This window comes from Camellia sinensis, chromosome 9, assembly GCF_055761805.1.
Source record: "Camellia sinensis isolate YWXY chromosome 9, ASM5576180v1, whole genome shotgun sequence".
NCBI lineage: Eukaryota > Viridiplantae > Streptophyta > Magnoliopsida > Ericales > Theaceae > Camellia > Camellia sinensis.
This window is the reverse complement of record NC_138969.1, coordinates 15,894,056-15,919,284: the sequence shown is the minus strand read 5'-3', so window position 1 is coordinate 15,919,284 and position 25,229 is coordinate 15,894,056. Positions and strand designations below refer to the sequence as shown.

Below are 25,229 nucleotides of genomic sequence, written 5' to 3'. Positions count from 1 at the left end.
TCCCAAACAAAATCCGGTTTAGAGGTCCATCCCCTATCTTCCCCTAAACCGTGGAGTACATCCCCTATCTCCTCCCACACAAAACAATGTATGTAAACACATAACACATACAACACTCAATCAATACATATATTGTCTGTATTAATTCAACAGTCAAAATTGATGGCTTAATCAATGTGATTAGTTTCAGTTATACCTAATCCACATGCATTGTCTACAACAATCACGACTATCCTCCACCGATAGCCCAAAACAGATATTTCTAGACTTGGAAATAATATAACAACTATTCAATAGGTGAGTGATTTAAAATATCCAACTACACCATTTAATCAATAAATTCCCCAATTTCATGAATTTAACCCAATTCCCTTAAATTAATTATACAAATTAATTAATTAATACAATTAGGGTTTTTCTCAAAATTATCAAAGTAACCCCAACATATTAAAATACCAAAACTTAGAACAAAACTTATAAAATGGAGTAGGAAATCCCTACCTCGAAGAAATAGCCCCAAAAGAGAAGATGGAGATGAAGACCCAAACTTCAAAGTGCTCCAAACCACCAATAAATCAGATTAAATGGAAGCCCTCGACTCACTCTATCTTTTTAACAAAGGATCTAAGGTAGAAATCCACTCTAAGTAGATCAATCCTAAGAGAAAAGGTGTGTAGAGAGAGAGAGAAGACGGTTCTAGGGTTTTAAAATAAAAAAGGAGATGAAAAATGATCCAGAAAGTCGGATCTCGGATTTTTATACCAGTCGCCCCGCTCGAGCGTGGAAACCCCCGCTCGAGCGCCACTCACAGACTCCCGCTCGAGCGGCCAAACTCCCGCTCGAGCGGCGAATGCACACTCCCAGAAGTTTTTGCAGACAGGTCCCCGCTCGAGCGCCCAACTCCCCGCTCGAGCGTCACTCACGACTTTCCGCTCGAGCGTCCAATCCCCCGCTCGAGCGGCCAACAATACACAGGAGATACTGGATGGGTGTATTCCCCGCTCGAGCGCCCAAACCCCCGCTCGAGCGGACAAGCCAAAATCTGGGCAACTAGACTTGGTTCCTAAGCTCAACCAACCTGCTCCAAATCTTCCCAACACAACCCAAGACTCAAAACAAGAAAATGATGAATGACAACAACAATTATACAATGACGGAATCTACGGAACTTAAGTCCGGATAAAATAATTAAATGGGAAAAGACCGGGGTCGCTATAACCTCCCCCCCTTAAAAGAATTTCGTCCCCGAAATTAAGCATAAGTTTGTAAATAAAAACAAGTTTTTTTTTTTCAATTCTCAAAGATATTGTATAACAACAATTAACATCTTGACCCAATACTGGTCACTCCATCTCTTAACAAAGAGGCATGCCACAATTACGCAAAACAACCATATATTTCAACCTGCATTAACACTATGCAATTTTCTTTCAATTTCAACAATTTTCAATATATTCAATATATACAATGTTCCATTAAACTCCCATTTCGAGAAAAGTTCCAAAATATTTCCATTAGCCAAAACATTCTCAATGTTTTACAGCTTAAGACATAAATAAAGCTCTAAAATTCAACAATATTACAAATTCTAAGTACAAGATTACAAATCGATGAACATGTCCGGATATTTCTCGCGGACTTCCAACTCACGTTCCCAAGTGGCTTCCTCCACCCCGTGATATTTCCACAAAACTTTTACCAAAGGAATGGTCTTACCTCGCAAGACTTGATCCCGCCTATCCAAGACCCGAACTGGTCTCTCCTCATACGAAACATTCTCATCAACCACTAAATCGGTCCAATCCAACACATGTGATGGATCTGGCTCATACTTCCGAAGCATACTCACATGAAACACGTCATGAACTCCGGACAACTGTGGCGGTAAAGCTAATCGATAAGCAACCTCGCCAATCCTTTCAAGGATTTCAAAGGGACCAATAAACCAAGGGGACAACTTCCCGCTCTTCCCAAATCTCATCAAACCCCATCTAGGTGATATCTTCAGAAAGACATGATCACCCACTTCAAACACCAAAGGTCTCCTTCTACGGTCGGCATAAGATTTCTGACGACTCTGTGCTGTAACAAGTCTCTTACGGATAAGCTCAACTTTCTCCGTCGTTTCCCTCACCAACTCCGGACCCAACAGAGGTGCATCACCCACCTCGGCCCAACAAACAGGAGATCTACACGGTCGGCCATACAAGGCCTCAAATGGTGCCATACTAATACTGGACTGGAAACTGTTGTTATAAGCAAACTCCACCAACGGCAAGTGTCTCTCCCACGAACCACTAAAGTCTAGAACACAACCCCGCAGCATATCCTCAAGGATCTGAATAGTACGCTCGGACTGCCCATCAGTCTGAGGATGATAAGCCGTGCTAAAGGTCAACTTGGTGCCTAAGGCACTCTGCAAACTCTGTCACAACCTGGCAGTAAAACGAGGATCTCTATCTGAGACGATCGTCACTGGAACCCCGTGTAACCTCACTATGTCCCGAATATACAAGTCGGCAAGATGATCGACCGAATCTCTCACGCGCATAGGAATAAAGTGCGCCGACTTAGTCAACCGGTCTACAACCACCCAAATAGCATCACTACCCCGCTGAGTCCTCGGAAGACCCACAACGAAGTCCATGGTGACATGTTCCCACTTCCACTCGGCAATAGGTAAGGGTTGCAACAAACCCGCCGGCCTCTGATGTTCGGCCTTCACTTGCTGACAAGTAAGGCACTTAGACACAAAAGTTGCCACATCTCTCTTCATACCCCGCCACCAAAACTGGCGACCCAAATCCCGATACATCTTAGTGCCTCCCGGATGCACCGCAAGGCGAGAATAATGAAACTCTCGGAGTACCTCCTCTCGACAAGATTCCGGCACAAACAGACGGTCTCGGTATCTCACACTCAGGTCGGAATACACCGTCAAACCCTTCTCAACCTTCCCACCGGAAATCTTCTCACGGAGAGATTCTACCTCAGGGTCGCCCCTCTGAGCCTCTAACACTCGAGTCACAAGTGTAGGCTGTGCAACAACAGAAAACAAGGCCGCAGCCTCAACGGATTCGCCCAGAAGTAAATCGAACTCCCCAACTGCACCCAACATCTCCTATTCTCGGATGGCTATACTAGCTATGTCACCAACAGGTTTCCTGCTAAGGGCATCGGCCACCACATTGGCCTTTCCCGGATGATAATGCAACTCAAAGTCATAATCCTCTATAAATTCCATCCACCTCCTCTGCCTCAAGTTCAAGTCTTTCTGTGTAAACAAATATTTCAGACTCTTATGATCCGAGAATACCTCAAATTTCTCACCATAAAGATAATGCCTCCAAATCTTCAAGGCAAATATCACAGCTGCTAACTCTAGATCATGCGTAGGGTAATTCTGCTCGTGAATTTTCAATTGTCGTGAGCCATAGGCAACTACTTTCCCTTCTTGCATTAACACACAACCCAGACCCTCTCGTGAGGCATCACAATAAACCGCGTAACCCAGCCCTCTCTCTGGAATAATCAACACCGGAGCGGTGGTCAGCCTAACTTTCAACTCCTGAAACGACTTTTCACAAGTCTCACTCCATACAAATTTGACTCCCTTTCGAGTCAATCTAGTCAAAGGCGAAGCTAATTTGGAGAAATCTTTCACAAACCGACGATAATACCCAGCTAACCCCAGAAAACTACGGATCTCAAACACACTCTTAGGCTGTGTCCAATCTTGCACTGCCTCAGTCTTGGATGTATCAATAGACACTCCTTCCCTAGAAACTACATGGCCTAAGAACTTGACCTCTTCTAGCCAGAACTCACACTTCCCAAACTTAGCATAAAGCTTATGGGCTCTAAGTAACTCAAGCACCACTCTCAAGTGTTCCTTGTGTTTCTCCTCAGAAGGTGAATAGATAAGGATGTCGTCCACGAATACGACTACAAAACGATCTAAAAATTCCCGGAATATCCGGTTCATCAAATCCATAAAAACTGCCGGTGCATTGGTGAGCCCAAATGGCATCACCAGAAACTCATAGTGGCCATACCGCGTACGGAATGCCGTTTTCGGAATATCCTCCTCCCTGACTCTTAACTGATGATAACCCGATCTCAAGTCTATCTTTGAGAAACAACGGGAACCCTTCAACTGATCGAACAGATCATCTATACGAGGCATAGGGTACTTATTCTTAACCGTAGCCCGATTCAATTTCCGGTAATCTATACAAAGTCTCAAAGCACCACCTTTCTTTTTAACAAAGAGGGCCGGTGCTCCCCACGGCGAAACACTAGGACGAATAAAACCCTTGTCTAGTAACTCCTGGAGCTGAATCTTCAACTCAACTAACTCGGCTGGGGCAAAACGATAAGGTGCCATAGAAATCGGCGCCGTGCCGGGCACTAAATCAATAGAGAACTCAATCTCCCGATGCGGTGGCAAACCAACAAGATCCTCAGGGAAGACGTCCGAGTACTCACAAACCACCCTTGGCAACACAATCTGTGTCTCATCATCCCCACTAATCGAAAGGTTAGCAAGTAGACCACTAAGCTCACTCCGTCCTCGTGGAACATACCCCGGTGGCAACACATCACCAACCCGGTCCCCCAGAAAATGAAAATACTCTCCGCTCACAGTACAACAAGTGACCCTCTGGCGGTAGCAATCAATAACTGCTCGGTATGACGATAACCAGTCCATACCCAAAATAACATCGAAACCCCTCATAGGCATAACTACAAAGGAAAATGGGATTCTATGATAATCAACCTCTATATCACAACCTCTAACACCTTGTTTCAAAATCAATTCACCCCCAAGAGGTGACACTACACATATAGGAGATGCTAACTGTGCTAACTCCAACTCCAAAACAGATGCAAATGCAGTAGACACAAAGGAATGAGATGCACCCGTATCAATCAAAACATTAGCAACCGAGTTGCAAAATAAGAAAGTACCTCTCACAACTGATGGAGCCGGTACAAGATCCTGCGCGGTAACAACATACACGCGCCCAGATGACCTCTGATCAACCTGCTCACCCCTAGGCGCATAAGATTGCTGCACTGACTGGGACGATGAAGCCCCCTGATTGGCCCTCGAGGCCTGACCCGACTGAGCTGGCTGCTGACCCTGAATCTGCCTTAAACCAGATGCACCAGATGTGCCACCCAACTGCGGGCAATACCTCTTCATATGCCCTGGCTGACCACACTGATAACACGAGAGTGGCTGACCTCTACCCTGACTCTGGCTCTGAGATCGAACCGAAGATGATGCTTCTCTCTGCACTCCTCCCCTCTGAGGACAAACTGGAGACTTGTGACCCAGCTGGCCACACTTAAAACAGGTAATGTCTCCCTGACTACCTTTCCCCGAACTAGCACTCGGCACAGGAAAAGTCGATCTAGAAAAGCTACCCTGAGACTGCTGAGGATTGAAACCCTTCTGTCTCCTACCATCACTCTGACCATCCTGACTCCTCTTGGAGCCCTTCTGTCCTTCTTCCTCCTCCTGCATCATAATTTCCATGTGGGCTGCAGCATCAACCATACGCCCATAATCCCGAATCATAGTTCCCCCAACTCTCAGCTTGAGGCCACGCCTCAACTTCTTCTCGAACTCGATACAACGGCGTTCCTCAGACGCCACCAACTCAGGTGCAAACCTGGACAAGCTAGTAAATGCAGCCTCAAACTCGGCCACAGAATAACCCGCCTGCTTAAGCTGACAAAACTGGTCTCTCAGCTTCTCCCTGACTGCTGGAGATAAGAACTTCTCCTGGAAAGCATTCACAAATGCCTCCCATGTACCTCCAATACGAGCCTTGGTGAACTTCCACCACTGACCCGCGTCCCCCTTCAGCTGGAAAGATGCCAAGGTCACTTTCAACCCATCGTCTTCGATGCCAAGCATCTCAAACGTCTTCGTTGTCTGTTCGAGCCATTCATCTGCCTTAAGCGGCTCTTTAGGATCACCCACAAATTCATCCGGATTAGACCGGAAGAACTCCCTCCTCAGAAAGGATGGTCCTGCATCTGCAGCAACATCCCGAGCTTGATTCTCAGCTCTAAGAATGCCTACTGACTCCCTGAATGCCCCTGCTATCTCTCGGGCTAGAGCGCCCATAGCCTGCTGGCCTACTGGCTCGGCCACATTGGCCTGGCCAATTCCCTTCTGAGCTGCCGGAATCTCCTCTGGCACAGGCACCTCCTGCCTACCCGGCCTACCGCGCCTACCGCGTCCTCGTCCTCGTCCTGACATCCTAATGAAGGAAACAAAGACATTAGCACATTAATAAATGTGCCGAGACTAAACACTCGCGTCCTAATGCATGGGACAACAATAATTCATTCCACGTAAGCACATAATCACATAAGCACCTACGAATTTCATTCCCGGATAACGATAGTCCCAATGCGTTACTATAGTTCCGGTTGGAAGCAGCAGTGATCAAGTGCCTTTCCAACAAGACTACAAGAAACTCAAAGGTCCAATCAACAACCTAGAAACTACATTCCATACCCACATAATCACATAAACATGTTATCACATAATCATATAACATTACACTAAGTCTCTATCAAACGAGACGAACCCAATGTGATACTAATCACTTCCCACGTACCCAAACTATTCAAACCCGGTACGCTCTGATACCAAGTTGTCACGCCCTCAAAATAAACCCATAATAACCATAACATTAACATGCATTTATAAAAGAAAACGAATCATTTGAGTTATTCATCAGAGTATTCTTATTGAAAGACATCACATGTAACATCCTGCAACATCAAAATAAATGCCCTAAGGGCTTACATCTTTCCAAGCTAACACTTGGACACAAAAAGGATGAGTACTAACTCATTTACAAGTTAAGCCCTAGGCTTGAATGTTTACATGTAATCTCAAAAATAACAAAATAAAACATATAACTAAAGACAAGTCTTCAAAATCCCAAACATCAAATCCTTCCAGGCTAAGTCCGTGGAGGTAGCTTATCACCTGAACCTGAAAATGATGTTCCCATAAAGGGTGAGCCACAGCCCAGTAGAAATATACTAAACCAAATATAAGCATTGAATAAAGCAATAGCATTCAATAGATGGTTAACCAGGATAATCAATTACTTCATTTTACAGTCTCATGACACTTCTAAGATACGTTTTACTTTCCAACTTATCAACATGGCTCTGAACCTGGCCCAACTTACAACAGTGAGTTATATATATATATATATATATATATCAAATTCACATTCTTCCAGTATCAACAAACAATTGAGACTCAAGCTCAAATCAAACACTTCATACTTCCAGATTGATACACATTTTAGTGCTGTATCAATAAAACACTTCTATATAAATAAGCACACATAAAAGTGATGCTAATGGAGTCCATCCCCTATCTCCTCCCAAACAAAATCCGGTTTAGAGGTCCATCCCCTATCTTCCCCTAAACCGTGGAGTACATCCCCTATCTCCTCCCACACAAAACAATGTATGTAAACACATAACACATACAACACTCAATCAATACATATATTGTCTGTATTAATTCAACAGTCAAAATTGATGGCTTAATCAATGTGATTAGTTTCAGTTATACCTAATCCACATGCATTGTCTACAACAATCACGACTATCCTCCACCGATAGCCCAAAACAGATATTTCTAGACTTGGAAATAATATAACAACTATTCAATAGGTGAGTGATTTAAAATATCCAACTACACCATTTAATCAATAAATTCCCCAATTTCATGAATTTAACCCAATTCCCTTAAATTAATTATACAAATTAATTAATTAATACAACTAGGGTTTTTCTCAAAATTATCAAAGTAACCCCAACATATTAAAATACCAAAACTTAGAACAAAACTTATAAAATGGAGTAGGAAATCCCTACCTCGAAGAAATAGCCCCAAAAGAGAAGATGGAGATGAAGACCCAAACTTCAAAGTGCTCCAAACCACCAATAAATCAGATTAAATGGAAGCCCTCGACTCACTCTATCTTTTTAACAAAGGATCTAAGGTAGAAATCCACTCTAAGTAGATCAATCCTAAGAGAAAAGGTGTGTAGAGAGAGAGAGAAGACGGTTCTAGGGTTTTAAAATAAAAAAGGAGATGAAAAATGATCCAGAAAGTCGGATCTCGGATTTTTATACCAGTCGCCCCGCTCGAGCGTGGAAACCCCCGCTCGAGCGCCACTCACAGACTCCCGCTCGAGCGGCCAAACTCCCGCTCGAGCGGCGAATGCACACTCCCAGAAGTTTTTGCAGACAGGTCCCCGCTCGAGCGCCCAACTCCCCGCTCGAGCGTCACTCACGACTTTCCGCTCGAGCGGCCAACAATACACAGGACATACTGGATAGGTGTATTCCCCGCTCGAGCGCCCAAACCCCCGCTCGAGCGGACAAGCCAAAATCTGGGCAACTAGACTTGGTTCCTAAGCTCAACCAACCTGCTCCAAATCTTCCCAACACAACCCAAGACTCAAAACAAGAAAATGATGAATGACAACAACAATTATACAATGACGGAATCTACGGAACTTAAGTCCGGATAAAATAATTAAATGGGAAAAGACCGGGGTCGCTATATCGTGGAGTTGAATATGTACATTTTGAGTTTTTGATCACATTAGTTCTATAAATTCCATCCCCATTGCATTCAATCATTGGGGAATTTATCTCTTCTTTCCATGCTTTATGATTTTCCACACATTCAGGTCGAGTCATATATAAGAGTACAATAGCACTGTCTTGGTTTGTTAGGCTTACCATTGTAGTGCTGCATCAGTAAGATTTAGATATAGATACTGCTAAACAACCATCCCAATAAATTCAACAAATATTGTAGAGGCATTTAGAGAGAGGGGTAGCTGGGAAGCGACTGTCGGAGGTGGAGAAGTGGCAGGGAGAGGCTTATGGAAAGGAGGCTGCCAGAGGACGGACATGGTAGGGGTGGAGGTCTAAGAAAGAAGGGTAAGATTGGGATTATGGTGGGTGTTCTCGGAAAAAATGGTGGGGATCAATTTTGGTCATGGGGTTCCAATGGCCCATGGATTGTTAAATCTGTTTAATTTATCCCAGATTAAATAAAATTGCCAAACTGTTGCCAATACTTGAATTCTTTTACTTTGGTTAATATCATCATGTTGCATGATCATTTATTATTATTGTCCCAAATTTAGGGATGTTAATACTGCACCTGATTTTGAACTTTCCTAAATCAGATCACTCCATTCCTATCTGGCTTTCAGAATTTGGACAGCTTAGCTACTTGACTTGTCTCAGAAAATACTCACACTCAATACATTGACATAAACAGTTTTCTATGCCTACGTAGTTTTTGAGTGCTTAAGTAGGGAGTTTTTCTCCATTTTTTGAAGCCTAAGAAAAACATGTAGGCTAATTTAAATGCTTTCAAGACATTATGGAGTTGGGTCAAATGATATGTCTTTTGTAGGCTAATTTAAATGCTTTCAAGACATTATGTAGCAACATATCAGATAATAACTGAACATTCTTGCAGGCTTGCCACAATTCAAGGTGTACTGCCTTCTCAAAAGGATCACTTGAAAGAATTGTGTTTGCGGAGACGGTAAAAATCTAATTTATCCTACCAAAAACGTAACTTCTCATGTGGAAACAGGGCCTATTTGGTAATGTCTTCTGTTTTTCTGTTTTTTGTTTTAAAAAATTTTGAAAAATGGAAACAAAAACAAGTGGGTGGAAACAGGACACCCACTGTCAATCTTGGATGGGATTTTCATGGCTATCAAGGATGATATAGACTGCTATCCTCATCCATCAAAGGGTAAAATATAATTGAATTTTCATTTTCATGAAGTTTTCTTACTCAATTTACAAATGTAGCTCAGTATTCTATGACAAACAGGTGCAACGACGTGGTTTCATGAGGTGCGCCCTATTAAAAAAGATGCAGTTTCTGTATCAAGGTTACGTAGCTGTGGTGTTATTTTTGTTGGAAAGGCAAATATGCATGAAATGGATCTAGGAACAACAGGAAATAATGCAAACTATGGGTAAGATTCCATGTAGTAGCTATGTAAACAAAGAGATAAATATGATTTCAGTGTTCGACATGCATGCATGACAAGGTGACTGCAGAGATTGTTGAATGGAGAAATAAGACTGTTATATTCAGCGTATTACCTGCTGGTAGCGCATTAGCTTTACAAAGGCTACTTAATTTATAACGTATCTTGCATCTTAGAATTATATTTGATTTATTTATCTGCTTAAAATTGCTTTATACCCCGATGTTTAAGTCTTTGCAATGTTCTTAGAATTATTTAAATGGACCCCACATAACAATGGTGCTTCATATACTGAACATGTTAGATTTTTAGTTTGGAGAAATATCTCAGCATATTGCCTTTTGTTTGCACGTTATTCTTGGAAAACTTATATTATCAAATGTCTTGCGTCCAATTATTATTTATATGATTTACTGGTTATCCACTTTTGCATATATGCTAACCTCATGAGCCACATAAGTTATAACTTAAGTGATTTTTTTTGACAGAATAAATATATTGTTTGGACATAAATGGCCAAGATTATGTTTATCTTATATAATTTGAACCACGGTTGGCTTAGTTCCTGATTTTTTGTTTCCAGTTAAATGAACCTATTATTAATAAAAGTGATTCATTGGCTTTAGATCTTGCTTACATGAACTTAAATCGTCTCACATTATAGTTTTTTATTTATTTATTATTTTTAAGAACATGATTTATCCATTCACCTTTTTATCTCCATCACTTCTTTCATTGACTTCTAAATTGCTATCATTGACAAATATCTTTCACAAATCTGCTCATAATGACAGAACAACAAGAAACCCACATGATCCAAAAAGGTATACAGGTGGATCTTCCTCAGGCCCAGCAGCAATTGTAGCTTCTGGGCTTTGTTCAGCTGCACTAGGAACAGATGGTGGAGGTTGTACAAATTTGTCATCTTGTCTTCAACTGATTCTCTTTATTTTTCCAGACAATTATTGATATTGCTTTATTAATGCAAAATACAGGTTCAGTTCGTATTCCTTCTTCCCTTTGTGGTGTAGTGGGCTTGAAAACAACATATGGTCGGACTGACATGAAAGGGTAAAATCTTGGAATTATATGATGTCCAGTCCATTGTCCATTTTACTGTACGGTTCTCTGCATAATGAAGTCACGTTAACTGATAAAAAGAAGCATAATGCTTGCGTCTGTCAGCCAATCTTCTGCGTGTTTTAGGGGAGGTTTATTGATTAGTATATTTACAGACACCCACACACACACACACATATATATGCATGCAAATATCTTTGTACATTTTTTTCTTTTATGTGATAGAGGGCTTGCTTCATATGCTGTTTGTTTTATGAGTTGTCTGAAATCTCTCCTCGTTTTTTTAATATTCCTTTCTTTTGCCAACTATATCATAAATTTTTCGTGTATATATATACTAGAAGCCTTGCGCACACTAACGTGTGCAATTGAAATTGCCCTGGAAGGTCATGGGTGAAAGTGGAGAGAGTAGTGCGCAACTGAATACAACAGTGTTAGGAATGCTAAATATTTGGAGAACATTTAGTATTATTGTGGTTATTTTTAGAAATCAAAATTATCTTATGGAATTGCAGACCAAGTTGTGTGCTTCATACAATAGAATATACATATATTGAGGCAAAATAAACTTTACTCCATTGTGATTTGTCTTGTGGCAACTCCATGACACGAGCGATTGTAGGAGCAACATTGTGTACCCAACAATTGTTCCCTCACAACGATGCTCTGCAACTTAAACCCATGACAACGTTGCTTTGATAACACCTGTTGGATTGAGTTCCACCACCTCACCTAAAACCAATTAATGTTAAAGGTGGGTTTTTTCTTGGCCTTCCAATAATCACCAATTTTGCAGGCAGGTCTTGCAAAACTCATTGGACTTGCAGGACAGACAAATACTCAGGTGGGTTTTTTGTTTTTCTTTTTTCAAAAGTTGTTCAGTAATATGCTAATTTTACATTTTCTTGCATTTCTGTGTTTTCATTGCAATTTTATCTATCTATGACTACGATAGATCACATCTGTTTCATTTTTCAGGGTGAAGAACAGAAGAAATTGGATGTACTGTCAAATGATGTTTTTGTCAAGGCTTTGATAAGCAGTGGATGCACTGTGAGTTTTTAATTTCATTTGCTTTCTTCTTTGTATATCATCTTTAAGATTGGATTATTGCCTTGTTGGTGCTCAAAGAAAAGCCCCAATTGGTTGGGGCTGATGAGAATCTATATTATTCACAAACACCAATAGAATCCCATACAAACCAATTGAGAAAAAAAAAGTTCAACCAGTTGATTACATTGACTTGTTTTCGGAATATTTTCATTTTTTTTTTCTTCGTGTTTTCGTGTTTTTTTTCTCTTTCATTTTCTTTCTCTGAGAATTCTAAACAGTCTATCTGATTGCAATTCCTTTGTAATTGTTCATTCAAATTTTCAATTTGGCAGGAAGCATCCTTATTGAATATAACTGATCAAGCGTGTGCTCTGTTCACTCCATCTGAGGTATGTAGCTTTGGTACTTACATATCATGGGATCCATTGTGTTTTGGAGCTGTTCATATTAAAGGGTTATGGTAATGCATTAAACAACCAGATGGGAGTGCCATTGCTTGAGGATGTTGTTCAGTCCATGTATGGCTAAAGAAGGTTACATAAACTATAACAATTCATATTAAATGTCTCATAAGTTTATTAATTCTTTGAATCTTATTATTGTCATATTATTTTCCACTGTGTTTATGGTTATTTGCTATTAATGCTATAAATTTAATTGTGTTATAAACTTTAATTGAAGTCTTCATGGCTAATGCTGAGGGAAAAAAATAAAGGTATCTTCTGTTTGGCTCATAATTTATACCTTCTGTTACTGTAGAAGAACATGCTCCTGGCTGTTATGAAAAGGCAAGACTGCGGTTTGCTCATGCAGAAACTCTGCTTCCATTCTCATGTCTGATTGGGCTCTTTCTTGAAGAATCCGGTGAGTGCTTTCATTCTCATATTTCTAAGAAGCGTAGACATGACACGGACATGATAACACGTAAATTTTCAAAAAATGTAGGACACGATACGTGGGTGACACGTACAAAATATATAATTTTATATATTTATTATGTATAAATAAGATTTTATTTTAATAAATAAGATTTCCAGTTCAGAATTTATCTGTACCGTCTTCTGTATCGGAAACCTGTTACGTAACCATCTAAAATTGTCTTCCTGAACCAATATATTGTGAACATTCATGTTGTTTTATATGTGGGTGTGTATATATATAATTATTTGACTTTAGATTTTGAATGTTTCATATAAGATAATAAACAAATATATGATACTATACTAATAAAATAATGGTCAATTTTGCAAATTTTAACAATTCTGCATAAAAGAAAAGAGTAACAATAAATAGTAGATATGGTGCAATTATATTGTGAAGAAAACATGATCTTCCTATTCCTTTTTCTTTCTCAGATCTGTATTTGACCGTGCTTTCGCTTGTCATATGCTGTCCGGTGGGCCAAAACAGGGGTTCATTCATTTCTTCCCATAATCAGTTCAATGCTTTGAAATGTATTACTTACATTGGTTGGTCCCACACTCAAGAAAATATTACTAGGCAATACTGATTTAAAAAAACCTAATCCATCCATCTTATCATAGTCTAGTGTCATTTTTCAAAATTTTTATTTCATTATTTGTGTTTTTATAAACAAAAGCAATGAAAAGTTTATAAATACCATAGTTTTCTACTAGAATTTTTATAGGTACGTGGCATGCTATATATGCACCATTGCTGCTTAGAATATTAGGTTGATAAAGTTGGTTATGGGTGTTTCACACTTCACAATGTTAAGTATATAGTTTATATCAAAGTCAAAACTATTTTTGGATAAAGTTGGTTATGGGTGTCTCACAATTTTTATTTCACATTTCGTTTTTTTGTCATTTATTTTTGCAACCAATCTAAATGTGACTGAATGATCACATATGTTCTTTGGCAGGATGTCAGTGCTTCCCTTTCCAAAAAGTACCCCCAGTTGTACAAGGAGGGAATAAGAAATACCTTCTTCAAATGGAGAGTTGTGGTGACCTTGGCTTTGTTTTCATTTACCAATCATTAGTCATATACAATTTTGTGATCACTTCCAGTTCTAACAGTGTTTGATTCCAATGGCAAGATGTTTGGCCTTTGGGATGTCAGCAAAATTGTAAACCATGTTTGTAATAACTGTTAATTTGCGGCTTCTTCTGATGTGCAACACGATTATAAGGTGGCATCAAATAATTGTTGGAGGAAGCATTGTAATTAAACAATTTGGGTTAATGAGCTGGGTGTTATTTATATTTGGAATGATTTATATTTTTTTAGTTCAATCAAATAAAATTAGCCCAATTTCAAAAAAAAAAAAAAAAAGAGGATATGACGGCGTTTTTACGAACGCCTCTTAAACCCTACATACTAACCGTCAAATTTATGCAAGAAGATATGACGGCGTTTTTACAAAAACGTCGCTAAATGTCGCCAGTGACGTCAGCATGAGTTTAGTAGGACATTTCGCGGCGTTTTTAAAAACGCCGCCTATATTAATATCACGACATTTTTAAAACGTCATAAAGTTATAGCGACGGCCGCGTCCTCGGCGTTCGGGGCTAAGCGTCACAAAAAGAATTGGCGGCGTTTTTGACGCTTACAGCGGCGTTTTTTAAACGCCACTAAAAGTTAAAATTCCTGCAGTGTACCAAACGACACCTTTTATGTATTGTATTATTTGATCTACTCTCTTTGTTATTAAACTCCAAAAATGTTAGAGAATATCCAATAGCATAAACATAATATCCAATAGATCGTTGCCGCCTAAAAGATATAAAAAATAGAAAAGCCCATTCACAAAGTGCAAATGGTGTTTTGATAAATACAATAATCAGTTGGATTTTCAACTGGATTCGGACAAGACAAAATACTCCATTAACAGGTTTGTAGTGCCATGTTAAAATTTTCAAGTTATCAATACAATGAAGACAAGTTACCTCGAAACAATAACAATCCTTTTTTTTTTTTTTTTTGTTCATGTTTAGTTAATATCGATTGGCTTGGTTTGTATTGGCTTGGTTTGTATCTTAGTTACAAGCACACTGACAGGAAAACATAGAATTTAAAAATAAAAATTTTAATTAATTGTATTAATTATAGAAAATTTGGCTTTTACAAGACCGTTCAAAATGCAGGAAAAACTTATAGCAACATTTATTAAAATGTCGGCTTTGAAACTATCATCTCACGTTTCTTACGTACTGATAGTTTTTTGCCGCCCTTGTGGTCCTACCCGGCTCGAACCGGATTGGTTTGGGTCCTGTGGACTTCCGAATACCGGTGGTTTAGACCTAAAAACAAAAAAATGCTGCTAAAATACAACTTTCGGCTTTGTTGTTCCCTTATTGATTATTAAATGAATAATGTTATATGCACTAATTGGTATATTAATTAGTATATTAACAGATAATGTGACATAATTTTAAAGGTTTTAGATTTTTGTAATTTGTATAATTGGTGGAATCAGTAATAATGACATAAGGTATGTTGGTACATTAGTTGGTGTGGGGATATATTTTCTGAGTACCAACACGTGCCAAGGTGACGCCGACGTGTCAGCCGAGGTGCCACGTGTCTTGGTCGTTGTGCCGAGGTCATCTCGGCTAGGCCGAGGTTGACTCCGAAGATATCGGAATCCGAGATAAGCGGATAAGGGACAAGAGTCCTAGAATGAAGAGGAAACTCAACTTGGATATGGACAAGAGTCCTAGATTGGGAGAAGACTTCAGTTTGGGTAAAGATAAGACTCTTAGAGAGTTTATCCTAATCTCACTTGGAGTTCCAGATTAGCAGTAATCCTAAGTCCATTAGGGCCAGGCTCCTTTTGGGACTAGGATTGTATTGACTATAAAAGAGAGGCACCCCCATGGGTCTAGGGTATGCTTTTGATACTCAAGCTTGTGAGTTTAGTACTTGATTTATCTTTGAGAGATATACTGACTTGATCGTCGGAGTGCCCCCGGGTGGTCGAAACCACCGCGGGATTCTTATATTTCTATTGCAGGTCAGTCAGGTGCCATCTATTCTACCAGTGCTCTCCAGCTGGTTACTAAGCGGGCAGCGTGGTCGGAAAATCACCCACACAATTTGGCGCCGTTTGTGGGAACGAAAGGAGAATAGATGGCCACCACCGTACAAGATCAACGTGTCAGAAACGACTAGTTTAGAAAGGATGGAGAATATGTCGACATAATCGGAATGAAGACCCTTCCAGAAGGGATACAAAGACAGGGGGCATGAGCGCTCCCAAGAAAATAACATTCAAAGAGCTCAACCTGAATGAGCAGATCCAAGATTCCAGAAGACATGATCTCGGCCTAGATGAGTAGGCCCGAGAAAAAAAGAGCTCAACCTGAATGAGCAGATCTAAGATTCCAGAAGACAAGAACTCGACACTTAAACCCGAGAAGAGAAGAGCTCAGTGAGCAAATCTCAGATCCCAGAAGATAAAAAAGAAACACACAAGATCGGACTGAAGTTAGCCAAGATGAAGACCTGTTGTAAAGACCACAAAGGAGTATGTGGAAGCTATGCACGGGGCAGATCCCTTGCCTACAGAACCATATCAAAGGGATTCTGGTGACCCTACGGACAAAAGGATGCAAAGGCTTATAAAAAACATGAGAAAAGAAATGGCTTGCCAAAGCGAGGCCGAGGTAACAATGGATCCAGCAAGCAAGAGGTAGAGAGAAGAAGAATATGTTTAACACTTGTTGAAATTTGTAGCAATTTACAAGTTGAAGTTAAGTTGATTCCTTATCTTCACTTGTTGAAATTTGTAGCAATTTACAAGTCGAAGTTAAGCCGATTCCTTATCTTCACTTGTTGAAATTTGTAGCAATTTACAAGATGACGTTAAGCCGATTCCTTATCTTCACTTGTTGAAATTTGTAGCAATTTACAAGTTGGAGTTAAGCTGATTCCTTATCTTCACTTGTTGAAATTTGTAGCAATTTACAAGTCGAAGTTAAGCCGAGATTATTCCTTATCTTCACTTGTTGAAATTTGTAGCAATTTACAAGTCGAAGTTAAGCCGAGATTATTCCTTATCTTCACTTGTTGAAATTTGTAGCAATTTACAAGTTGGAGTTAAGCTGATTCCTTATCTTCACTTGTTGAAATTTGTAGGAATTTACAAGTTGAAGTTAAGCCGAGATTACTGTTTCTCTTCGCTTGTTGAAATTTGTAGCAATTTACAAGCCGAAGTAAAGCCGAGGTTATTGGTTAAACACTTGTAGAAATTTACAAGTTGGTTAACCCAAAAAAGATGCTTAACACTTGTTGAAATTTGTAGCAATTTACAAGATGACGTTAAGCCGACATATGATCGTCCGTTGAAATTTGCAGCAATTTACAGGTTGAAGTAAAAGCTAAGTATATTGTTTAAACACTTGTTGAAATTTGTAACAATTTACAAGTAGATCATTATTTAACACTTGTTATAACTTAAGGAAAGTTTATAGGTTGAAATTAAAACAGTATGTGTTTTATATCTGTTAGAATTTATGCAAAGTTTACAGGACAAGTTATTGCCGAGGTAAATCATCAGTTTGTATACCCGAGGTATGTCACCCCGAGAAGGTTGCACAAAGAAGGAAGAGCATACTAAAGACACGCAAAATATTTTAAGTATAGAATCATGCAAAGGCAGTCAAGAAAAGACAAAGGCACAAGCATTCAGAGAAGGAAAGTTGCATTAGACATTCAAGAACAAGGAGGCACATCGGCTATATGCAGAGCTTACATTGTCTAAAAAAACAAAAAGGTACAAGAGTACAAGTGACAAAAAAGGAAAAACTTCAAAAATCGAGGTGATGCTTAACCGAAGTTAAGCCGAGATGATGTTTAACCGAAGTTAAACTGAAGTGATGCTTAACCGAAGTTAAACCGAGATGATGTTTAACCGAAGTTAAACTGAGATGATGCTTAACTGAAGTTAAGCCGAGATTATGTTTAACCAAAAGTTAAACGGAGATGATGCTTAAACCGAAGTTAAAACGAAATGATGTTTAACACTTGTTGAAATTCTGAGAGTGCACAAAGTTAAATGTCGGCAAAAGATTCGCCGGAATCAAATGTCGTTTTGATTAGAACAGAACCACTAAGTGCACGCCAGAAGTGGTGACCAGAATTGTGAAAGGAATAAATGTTTCAAGAAACAGCGATGATAGTTTGCAAAAGCCAAGAGAAAGAGGGTCTAAAGGGGGTGCATTAAATACCAGAAGTTTTAATACATTGGTGAAAGCAGAACACATCAGGTCTGTGACTACGGCACGAAGCCAACTTCCCTAATGTGATCCTAAGTACAACTTATGTTCACATTAGGGGGCAGGGAGAAGGTGCAGGGGGAAGGAATGATAATTAAGGAGCAATGAATGTTAACACTTGTTGAAATTTTTGAGCAAATTACAAGATGAGTTAACCGAAGGTTATGAAGTCTACCACTTGTTGAAATTTGTAGCAATTTACAAGTTTGGTATAGCCGAGATAACACTGAAAGACGTTTCCGAGATATGATCATCCGAGATGACCAACTAGCTTGTTAAGAGCTGAGAAGGTTGGCAAGTACAAAAATGAAGACCTTAAAGAACTAGGGACTGAAAGCAATAACGTCGGACTGATCTGCTTCGACGGACGACGATAGTTCAGCCTCGGCAGTCAGTTGGAGGAGCTTCTCTACCGTTACCTCGGCATCAATTTCAAGAAAGAAGCAAACTACTCAGCATCAGCGGCAGGTTGTGTCTCATCCCCAGAAGACAGTTGGAAAGAACTTCTCAGCAGCCTTCTCAGCCACGAGCTCAGCATCAATCTCCTGAAGAGTTTGATCAAAGCTTTTCTCGGCGATTGGCACCTCGGCGTTTTGAAAGCAAGGATTGAAATCAAAACTCTCGAAAAAGACATAGAAAACAGAAACAATAATGTAATTCGTAAATCAAAAATGGTGATGAAGCTATCAGGAAATCAAGACAAAAAGATTGTACAGGTGTGTCAAGCCAAGAACAGTGGCAGCAATCAACAGTTATATGAACAGTGTATATTCAAGAAGATGATTTGGAAACAACGGGTAAAACAACAATGGTGGTTAACAATGAAGCAGAGCTTCTTGGAAAGCAACAAGAAATAAAACCAGGAGGAAAAGTGGCTTACCAGAAAGAGGGAAGCCGGAATGAGAATTGCCGAAGTCTGACGACGGATGCGAAAATGACAGAATAACGTAAGCTTCACCGGAGGAGAGGAATGAAAACAATTGCAGAGCTTGAAAGCTTGGAACAATGACGGATTTAAGCAAAAGAGCTAGAAAGGAAAAAAAGCCAGAGGATTAAATGAAAAAAGAGAAAAATAGTCAAGAAGACGACAAAGTTCAAGAATAAAGCCAAGTGCACAGGCACTAAGTAAGTACGTGAAGAACAAGAAAGTAATGACCCAGACATGATGCTAGCAACAGAAAGCGGATATGACAAGGACAGTGCCAGGCATTCAAACAATTCAAAACTTGAAAACAGACGAAAATAGAAGGCAACTGATGGCAAGTAAACAGATTCAGAAGAGTTACGAAAGATTGAGCTTAATAGCAAGTAAAGAGTTTATGAACCTACCAAGTGAAATGAACGCCGATATGAAAATCGCCGGAGTCAAATAGATGACTGGAAATCGGGAACTCACCAGAGAGTGTGAGTGGAGCAGTTGCAAAACTCTTGGAGTTTACGAATTAATGGAACCAGAATCTCGGCTAGGAGGCGCAATTTCAAGCAGCTTGGAAAGCATGAAACTTGATTCTTGACACCAGTGGACAGTAAAGTCCAGAGAACTTTGAGGTCGGCGAGTTTAATCTCGGACAGAGGGGCACAGATGAACGAACAGTGTAGGTTCCATCACCTCAAAATGCTGAGGTAATAGAACCTAGGGGGCAGTTGTGGAGATATATTTTCTGAGTACCAACACCAGTGGACAGTAAAGTCCAGAGAACTTTGAGGTCGGCGAGTTTGATCTCGGACAGAGGGGCACAGATGAACGAACAGTGTAGGTTCCATCACCTCAGAATGCCGAGGTAATAGAACCTAGGGGGCAGTTGTGGGGATATATTTTCTGAGTACCAACACGTGCCAAGGTGACGCCGACGTGTCAGCCGAGGTGCCACATGTCTTGGTTGTTGTGTCGAGGTCATCTCGGCTAGGCCGAGGTTGACTCCGAAGATATCAGAATCCGAGATAAGCGGATAAGGGACAAGAGTCCTAGAATGAAGAGGAAACTCAACTTGGATATGGACAAGAGTCCTAGATTGGGAGAAGACTTCAGTTTCGGTAAAGATAAGACTCTTAGAGAGTTTATCCTAATCTCACTTGGAGTTCCAGATTAGCAGTAATCCTAAGTCCATTAGGGCCAGGCTCCTTTTGGGACTAGGATTGTATTGACTATAAAAGAGAGGCACCCCCATGGGTCTAAGGTATGCTTTTAATACTCAAGCTTGTGAGTTTAGTACTTGATTTATCTTTGAGAGATATACTGACTTGATCGTCGGAGTGCCCCTGGGTGGTCGAAACCACCGTGGGATTCTTATATTTCTGTTGCAAGTCAGTCAGGTGCCATCTATTCTGCCAGTGCTCTCCAGCTGGTTACTAAGCGGGCAGTGTGGTCAGAAAATCACCCACACAGTTGGTATACCAATTGATGCATGTAGTATCACCGTTATTAAATCCCAACAATTTATGCAACCCACCACATCAAAATTTAAATTACTCAAATTCAAACTCACACTCTAGATTCATTTAACATTCAAAATACATTGAACTAAGATAAGACAAAAATATTATAAAAAAAATTAGTCGGAATTTTGCTGACACAATACATAAATATTACAAGTTTAAATCACTCAAATTCAAATTCACACTCTAGATTCATTTTAACATTCAAAATACATTGAACTAAGAAAAGACAAAAATATTACAAAAAACTTAGTCCGAGTTTTGCCCATACAATACATAAAATATTACAAGCCTTCAAGTATATCAAATCAGATATACAACCAAGATACATCAAGGGATGACACTTAATATGTATTGCGGTATTCTATGGATTGAAAATAAGTGAAACTACATGTACCAATTAATATACTAATTAGTATATTAATATATGTTATAACATTATTACTGGCCTCACTTGTTATATAAATTACAAACATACAAAATCTCTAAAATTATGTCATATCATTTGTTAATATATTAATTGATATACTAATTGATACATATAACATTATTCATTAAAAATATCATATAGAGAAAGCTACTCATATCACGATTTATGATTGGGAATAAGCAATAGACAAAAAGAAACCCTTATTTTGGAAAGTAGTAGGAACTGGGGTCACAGTCGTAATATTTGAAAATTATCAATTGCAAAAAAAATTAGGTTCCATTGATTTAGTTTTCAAAATCAATTTTGAAAGATAACTTTTTGAAAAGAGTTACAAAATTTAAAATTTTGTTTGATTGTATATTTTGAAAATAGTTTTTTAAAATATTGAAAATCGAACACTTGTTTAGTTTTGAATTTTCAAAACTACTTTTTAAGTTTTTTTTGTTTTTCGTATTTTATTGTTTTTAGAGAATTTTTTTGTATTTTAGTTATTTTTATTTTGGACTTTTTAGATGCACGAATTCTAAATGCATTTTTTAGATATTTTTAAATATTTTAATCAATATTTTTCAGTTTTTAGATTTACTCAATCTAAATACATTTTAAACGTATAAAATTTATGAAAAAATCACTAAATACTAACAAATATACAAAAATTTAATATATTTTTGAATGTTTTTTTGGGATACTTTAAACCAAATAATTTTTAACAATTATTTATTCATTCTACGTTGGTCGTCTGAATTTAAATTTAACACATTTTTAAAAATATTTTGTATTAACTTGGGAAAAAATTCATTTTATTTTAAATTTTTATATAAGTTGACAAATAACTTCTTTATAAAGTTTCATTCAAAAAAATTCAATTATTTTAAAAATATGATATACCAAATACTTCAATATAGATATTGGTTCAATTAATGTAAATTTGGTAATAAAGATAAATTTGATTTGAAATGGTTTTGAGAATACAAATAAATTTAGAATGAATAATGTTGTACAAACAAAAAATTCATACATAATGATGTAGAACATTATAGACCATTTACTTCAAAACATCATTGAAGATGCATATATTTACAATAACAAAAATGCTAGAGATCACAAAAATTCTACCAAAAGTTCTACCAAATGTCTCACCTCGTGTGAGACATTTGGTAGAACTTTTGGTAGAATTTTTGGGGTCTCTAGTATTACTCTTACAATAATTGCATTGTCATATCGGTGGAATTTTTTGTACGAATTTTATGTTCCATTTAGGCCTATTTTGGAAATTATGTAACGCCTCCAAAATAATACAATAAAACAAACTCATAAGCGGAAGAATAATAGAAATAAGATGCTTTCATTCATCAGAGTTCGTTTACAAAAGTTAACACATGCGATATACATTCATAAATGTTTATCCTAAATCTACAGCATGTGTTACAATGATAAAAGAATTGAAACTAAACAAATAGTCATATGCTCTATAGGCTTACATCTTTCTAAGTTATTGCTTGGTTACACAAAAGTGAGCCTAGCTCAATACAGTTTAAACCCTTGGTTATACAAAAGAATATAACAAAATAAAGAAGCTCTTGCTCTCAAAAGTCCCTCCAAGCTATTGTCTTGGTGGAGGCATGTCACCAGCACTTAAAAATGGTTTTTCCCAAATAGGGTTAGCCAAAGGCCAATAGAAACAATCTAACACAGTATATGAGATTTAACAAAGATATAAGTGTAATGTGCATATGCAATGCCGATGACCAAAATATCCACATTTTATATAACCGTAAATCACCAAAGTTCATGTTTCAATTCATTTTCCTTCAATTCATTTCAAGTTCATTTATTATTCTCAATTCATAAGTCAATTTCATTGTCCTTCAACTGTAAGATTTAATAATACATGTAACCATAATAATAATGCGAAATTAAACTTTACAGGATCTTGAATTCAATACAACTCAAGAATAAAACGAACATACCATTGTCATCCATTGAATTAGAGAAGTTGAGAAAATACCCCTAATAGTTGAACCTTAAATTCTTGGCCCACCTTCTTCTCTCTGCCTCTCTTAATTAGCATGACTATTAAACTTAGAGTGATGGAAAAATACTTATCATATGAAAGAGGAGTCACCCATCCTTATATAGAGGAGAGAAGATAGCCAGATAAACTCTTATCAGAAGAATTCCTAATCTATCAAGGTTTTCTTCTTATCTTAGAAGAGTGATTATATTAAAATTATAATTACCGAATTTTATATATAATATTGGCTTTATCTAATTGTGGAGTCCAAATAAATTAAAACATGAGATATATGTAGGCTATTGGGCCACACTAGAAAATAAATCCAACATTCTCCGACTTGGCTCATTAAGCCGATTATGATGCAATTATGAGTTTTTTCAACAAAAAAAAAAAAATGCAATTTATAAATTTTTTGACTCATTGGATTCCACACTAAAATTTTTGACACGTGATCACGAATTTTAAAAATAGCCAATAAGTTCAGATATATTAGAAACTATAATACTGTAATTACTTCAGATCACCAATGTGAGTCATAGCGGTTATATAATATTTATGTCATATTTCCTTCTATGCACTACACCATCGATAACCTTCACCAACCCAGTCTATTATCGGGATATATAATTATTTGCTTGAAAGGCACTTGTAATTTGTCCTGTTAAGACATTTCCTGTTTATCAATATTCAATTTAATGTGTACACACACTTTTAGAAACAGGAAAATTAGAAACAAAATTATTATTACGCAAACAGTGTCAAATAAAAATAAATACTCACGATTAACCATACACATCAAGGGTTGCTTAAAAGACCCATCCTGATAACATGCTCTTTGTATGTCTTTGGTGGCAATCCCTTTGTGAATGGATCAGCAATCCTAAGAGAGGTTCTTAAGTTTTCAATTAACACTTGTTCTTTCTGGACTCTTTCTCTAACAACTAAGTACTTTACTTCCATGTGTTTGGAACCACTGGAGTACTTTCCATTCTTAGAGAAGAAAACTGCTGCGGTATTGTCACAATATATCTTCAGCGGCCTGGCACTTGAGTCAACAACAACAAGTCCTGAGATGAAATTTCGCAACCATAAAGCATGATTTGTAGCCTCAAAGCATGCCACAAACTCAGCCTACATAGTAGATGAAGCAATAGTGGACTGCTTCACACTCTTCCATGAAATTGTTCCACTAGCTAGTAGAAAAACAAAACCTGATATAGATTTTCTACTATCAAGGCAACCAGCAAAATCTGAGTTTGAGTATCCGATAACTTTCAACTGTTCTGATCTCCTATAGGTGAGCATATAGTCCTTTGTTCCCTGAAGATATCTCATAACCTTCTTCACTGCTTTCCAATGTTCCATTCCATGATTACTTTGGAATCTTCCCAACATTCCAACTGCAAAACTAATATCTAGCTCGGTACATGTATGGGCATACATCAAGCTCCCTACAGCTGATGCATATGGAATGTCCTTCATTTGTTTTCTTTCCAAGTCATTCCTTGGACACTGTTTTTTACTTAATTTATCACCCTTCATGATGGGTGCATCACCGGCTGAACAAAACTGCATATTGAATCTATCCAAAACACCATCAATATATCCTTTTTGAGATAGTCCTAGCAATCCTCGAGATCGATCCCTAAAGATCTCTATGCCAATAATATAGTTTGCCTCACCCATATCGACCATTTTAAAGTTCTTGGAGAGATATTCCTTGGTTTCATGCAATAAGCCAAGGTCATTACTAGCTAACAAAATCTCATCCACATATAGCACCAAAATAATGACCTTGCTCCAACTAACCTTCAGATATATGCATTGATCAACTGCATTTTCCTTAAATCCGAATGAGGTAATGGTATCATTAAACCTTAAATACC

At 38.2% G+C, this 25,229-nt stretch overlaps 1 protein-coding gene and 1 pseudogene across 4 annotated transcripts; one reads left to right on the top strand and one right to left on the bottom strand.

The window, feature by feature from the left end:
- The first annotated feature begins 9,766 nt into the window (after nucleotides 1-9,766).
- Nucleotides 9,767-14,392, top strand: LOC114318144 (fatty acid amide hydrolase-like). 4 transcript variants are annotated; one of them, XM_082888613.1, is made up of 6 exons: nucleotides 9,767-9,841; nucleotides 9,923-10,070; nucleotides 10,880-10,992; nucleotides 11,081-11,156; nucleotides 13,574-13,672; nucleotides 14,104-14,392. In XM_082888613.1, the coding sequence occupies exons 1-5, from the start codon at nucleotides 9,796-9,798 to the stop codon at nucleotides 13,650-13,652; spliced, it is 462 nt and encodes a 153-aa protein (XP_082744739.1). In that variant the 5' UTR covers nucleotides 9,767-9,795; the 3' UTR covers nucleotides 13,653-13,672; nucleotides 14,104-14,392. The 4 variants fall into 4 exon arrangements, with proteins under 4 accessions (XP_082744739.1, XP_082744737.1, XP_082744738.1 ...); XM_082888611.1 differs by having other exon boundaries at nucleotides 13,574-13,630; nucleotides 14,104-14,391; XM_082888612.1 differs by having other exon boundaries at nucleotides 13,574-13,687; nucleotides 14,104-14,391.
- A 10,082-nt stretch (nucleotides 14,393-24,474) lies between these two features.
- Nucleotides 24,475-24,825, bottom strand: LOC145799258 (secreted RxLR effector protein 161 pseudogene; annotated as a pseudogene).
- Nucleotides 24,826-25,229: the final 404 nt, after the last annotated feature.

Bases quoted from the DNA above. Each gene is read 5' to 3' on its own strand.
- LOC114318144 (XM_082888611.1), top strand. From the start codon at position 9,796: ATGGCTATCAAGGATGATATAGACTGCTATCCTCATCCATCAAAGG. The intron at 9,842-9,922 runs GTAAAATATAAT...TATGACAAACAG, and splicing joins CTATCCTCATCCATCAAAGG to GTGCAACGACGTGGTTTCAT. The intron at 10,071-10,879 runs GTAAGATTCCAT...TCATAATGACAG, and splicing joins GGAAATAATGCAAACTATGG to AACAACAAGAAACCCACATG.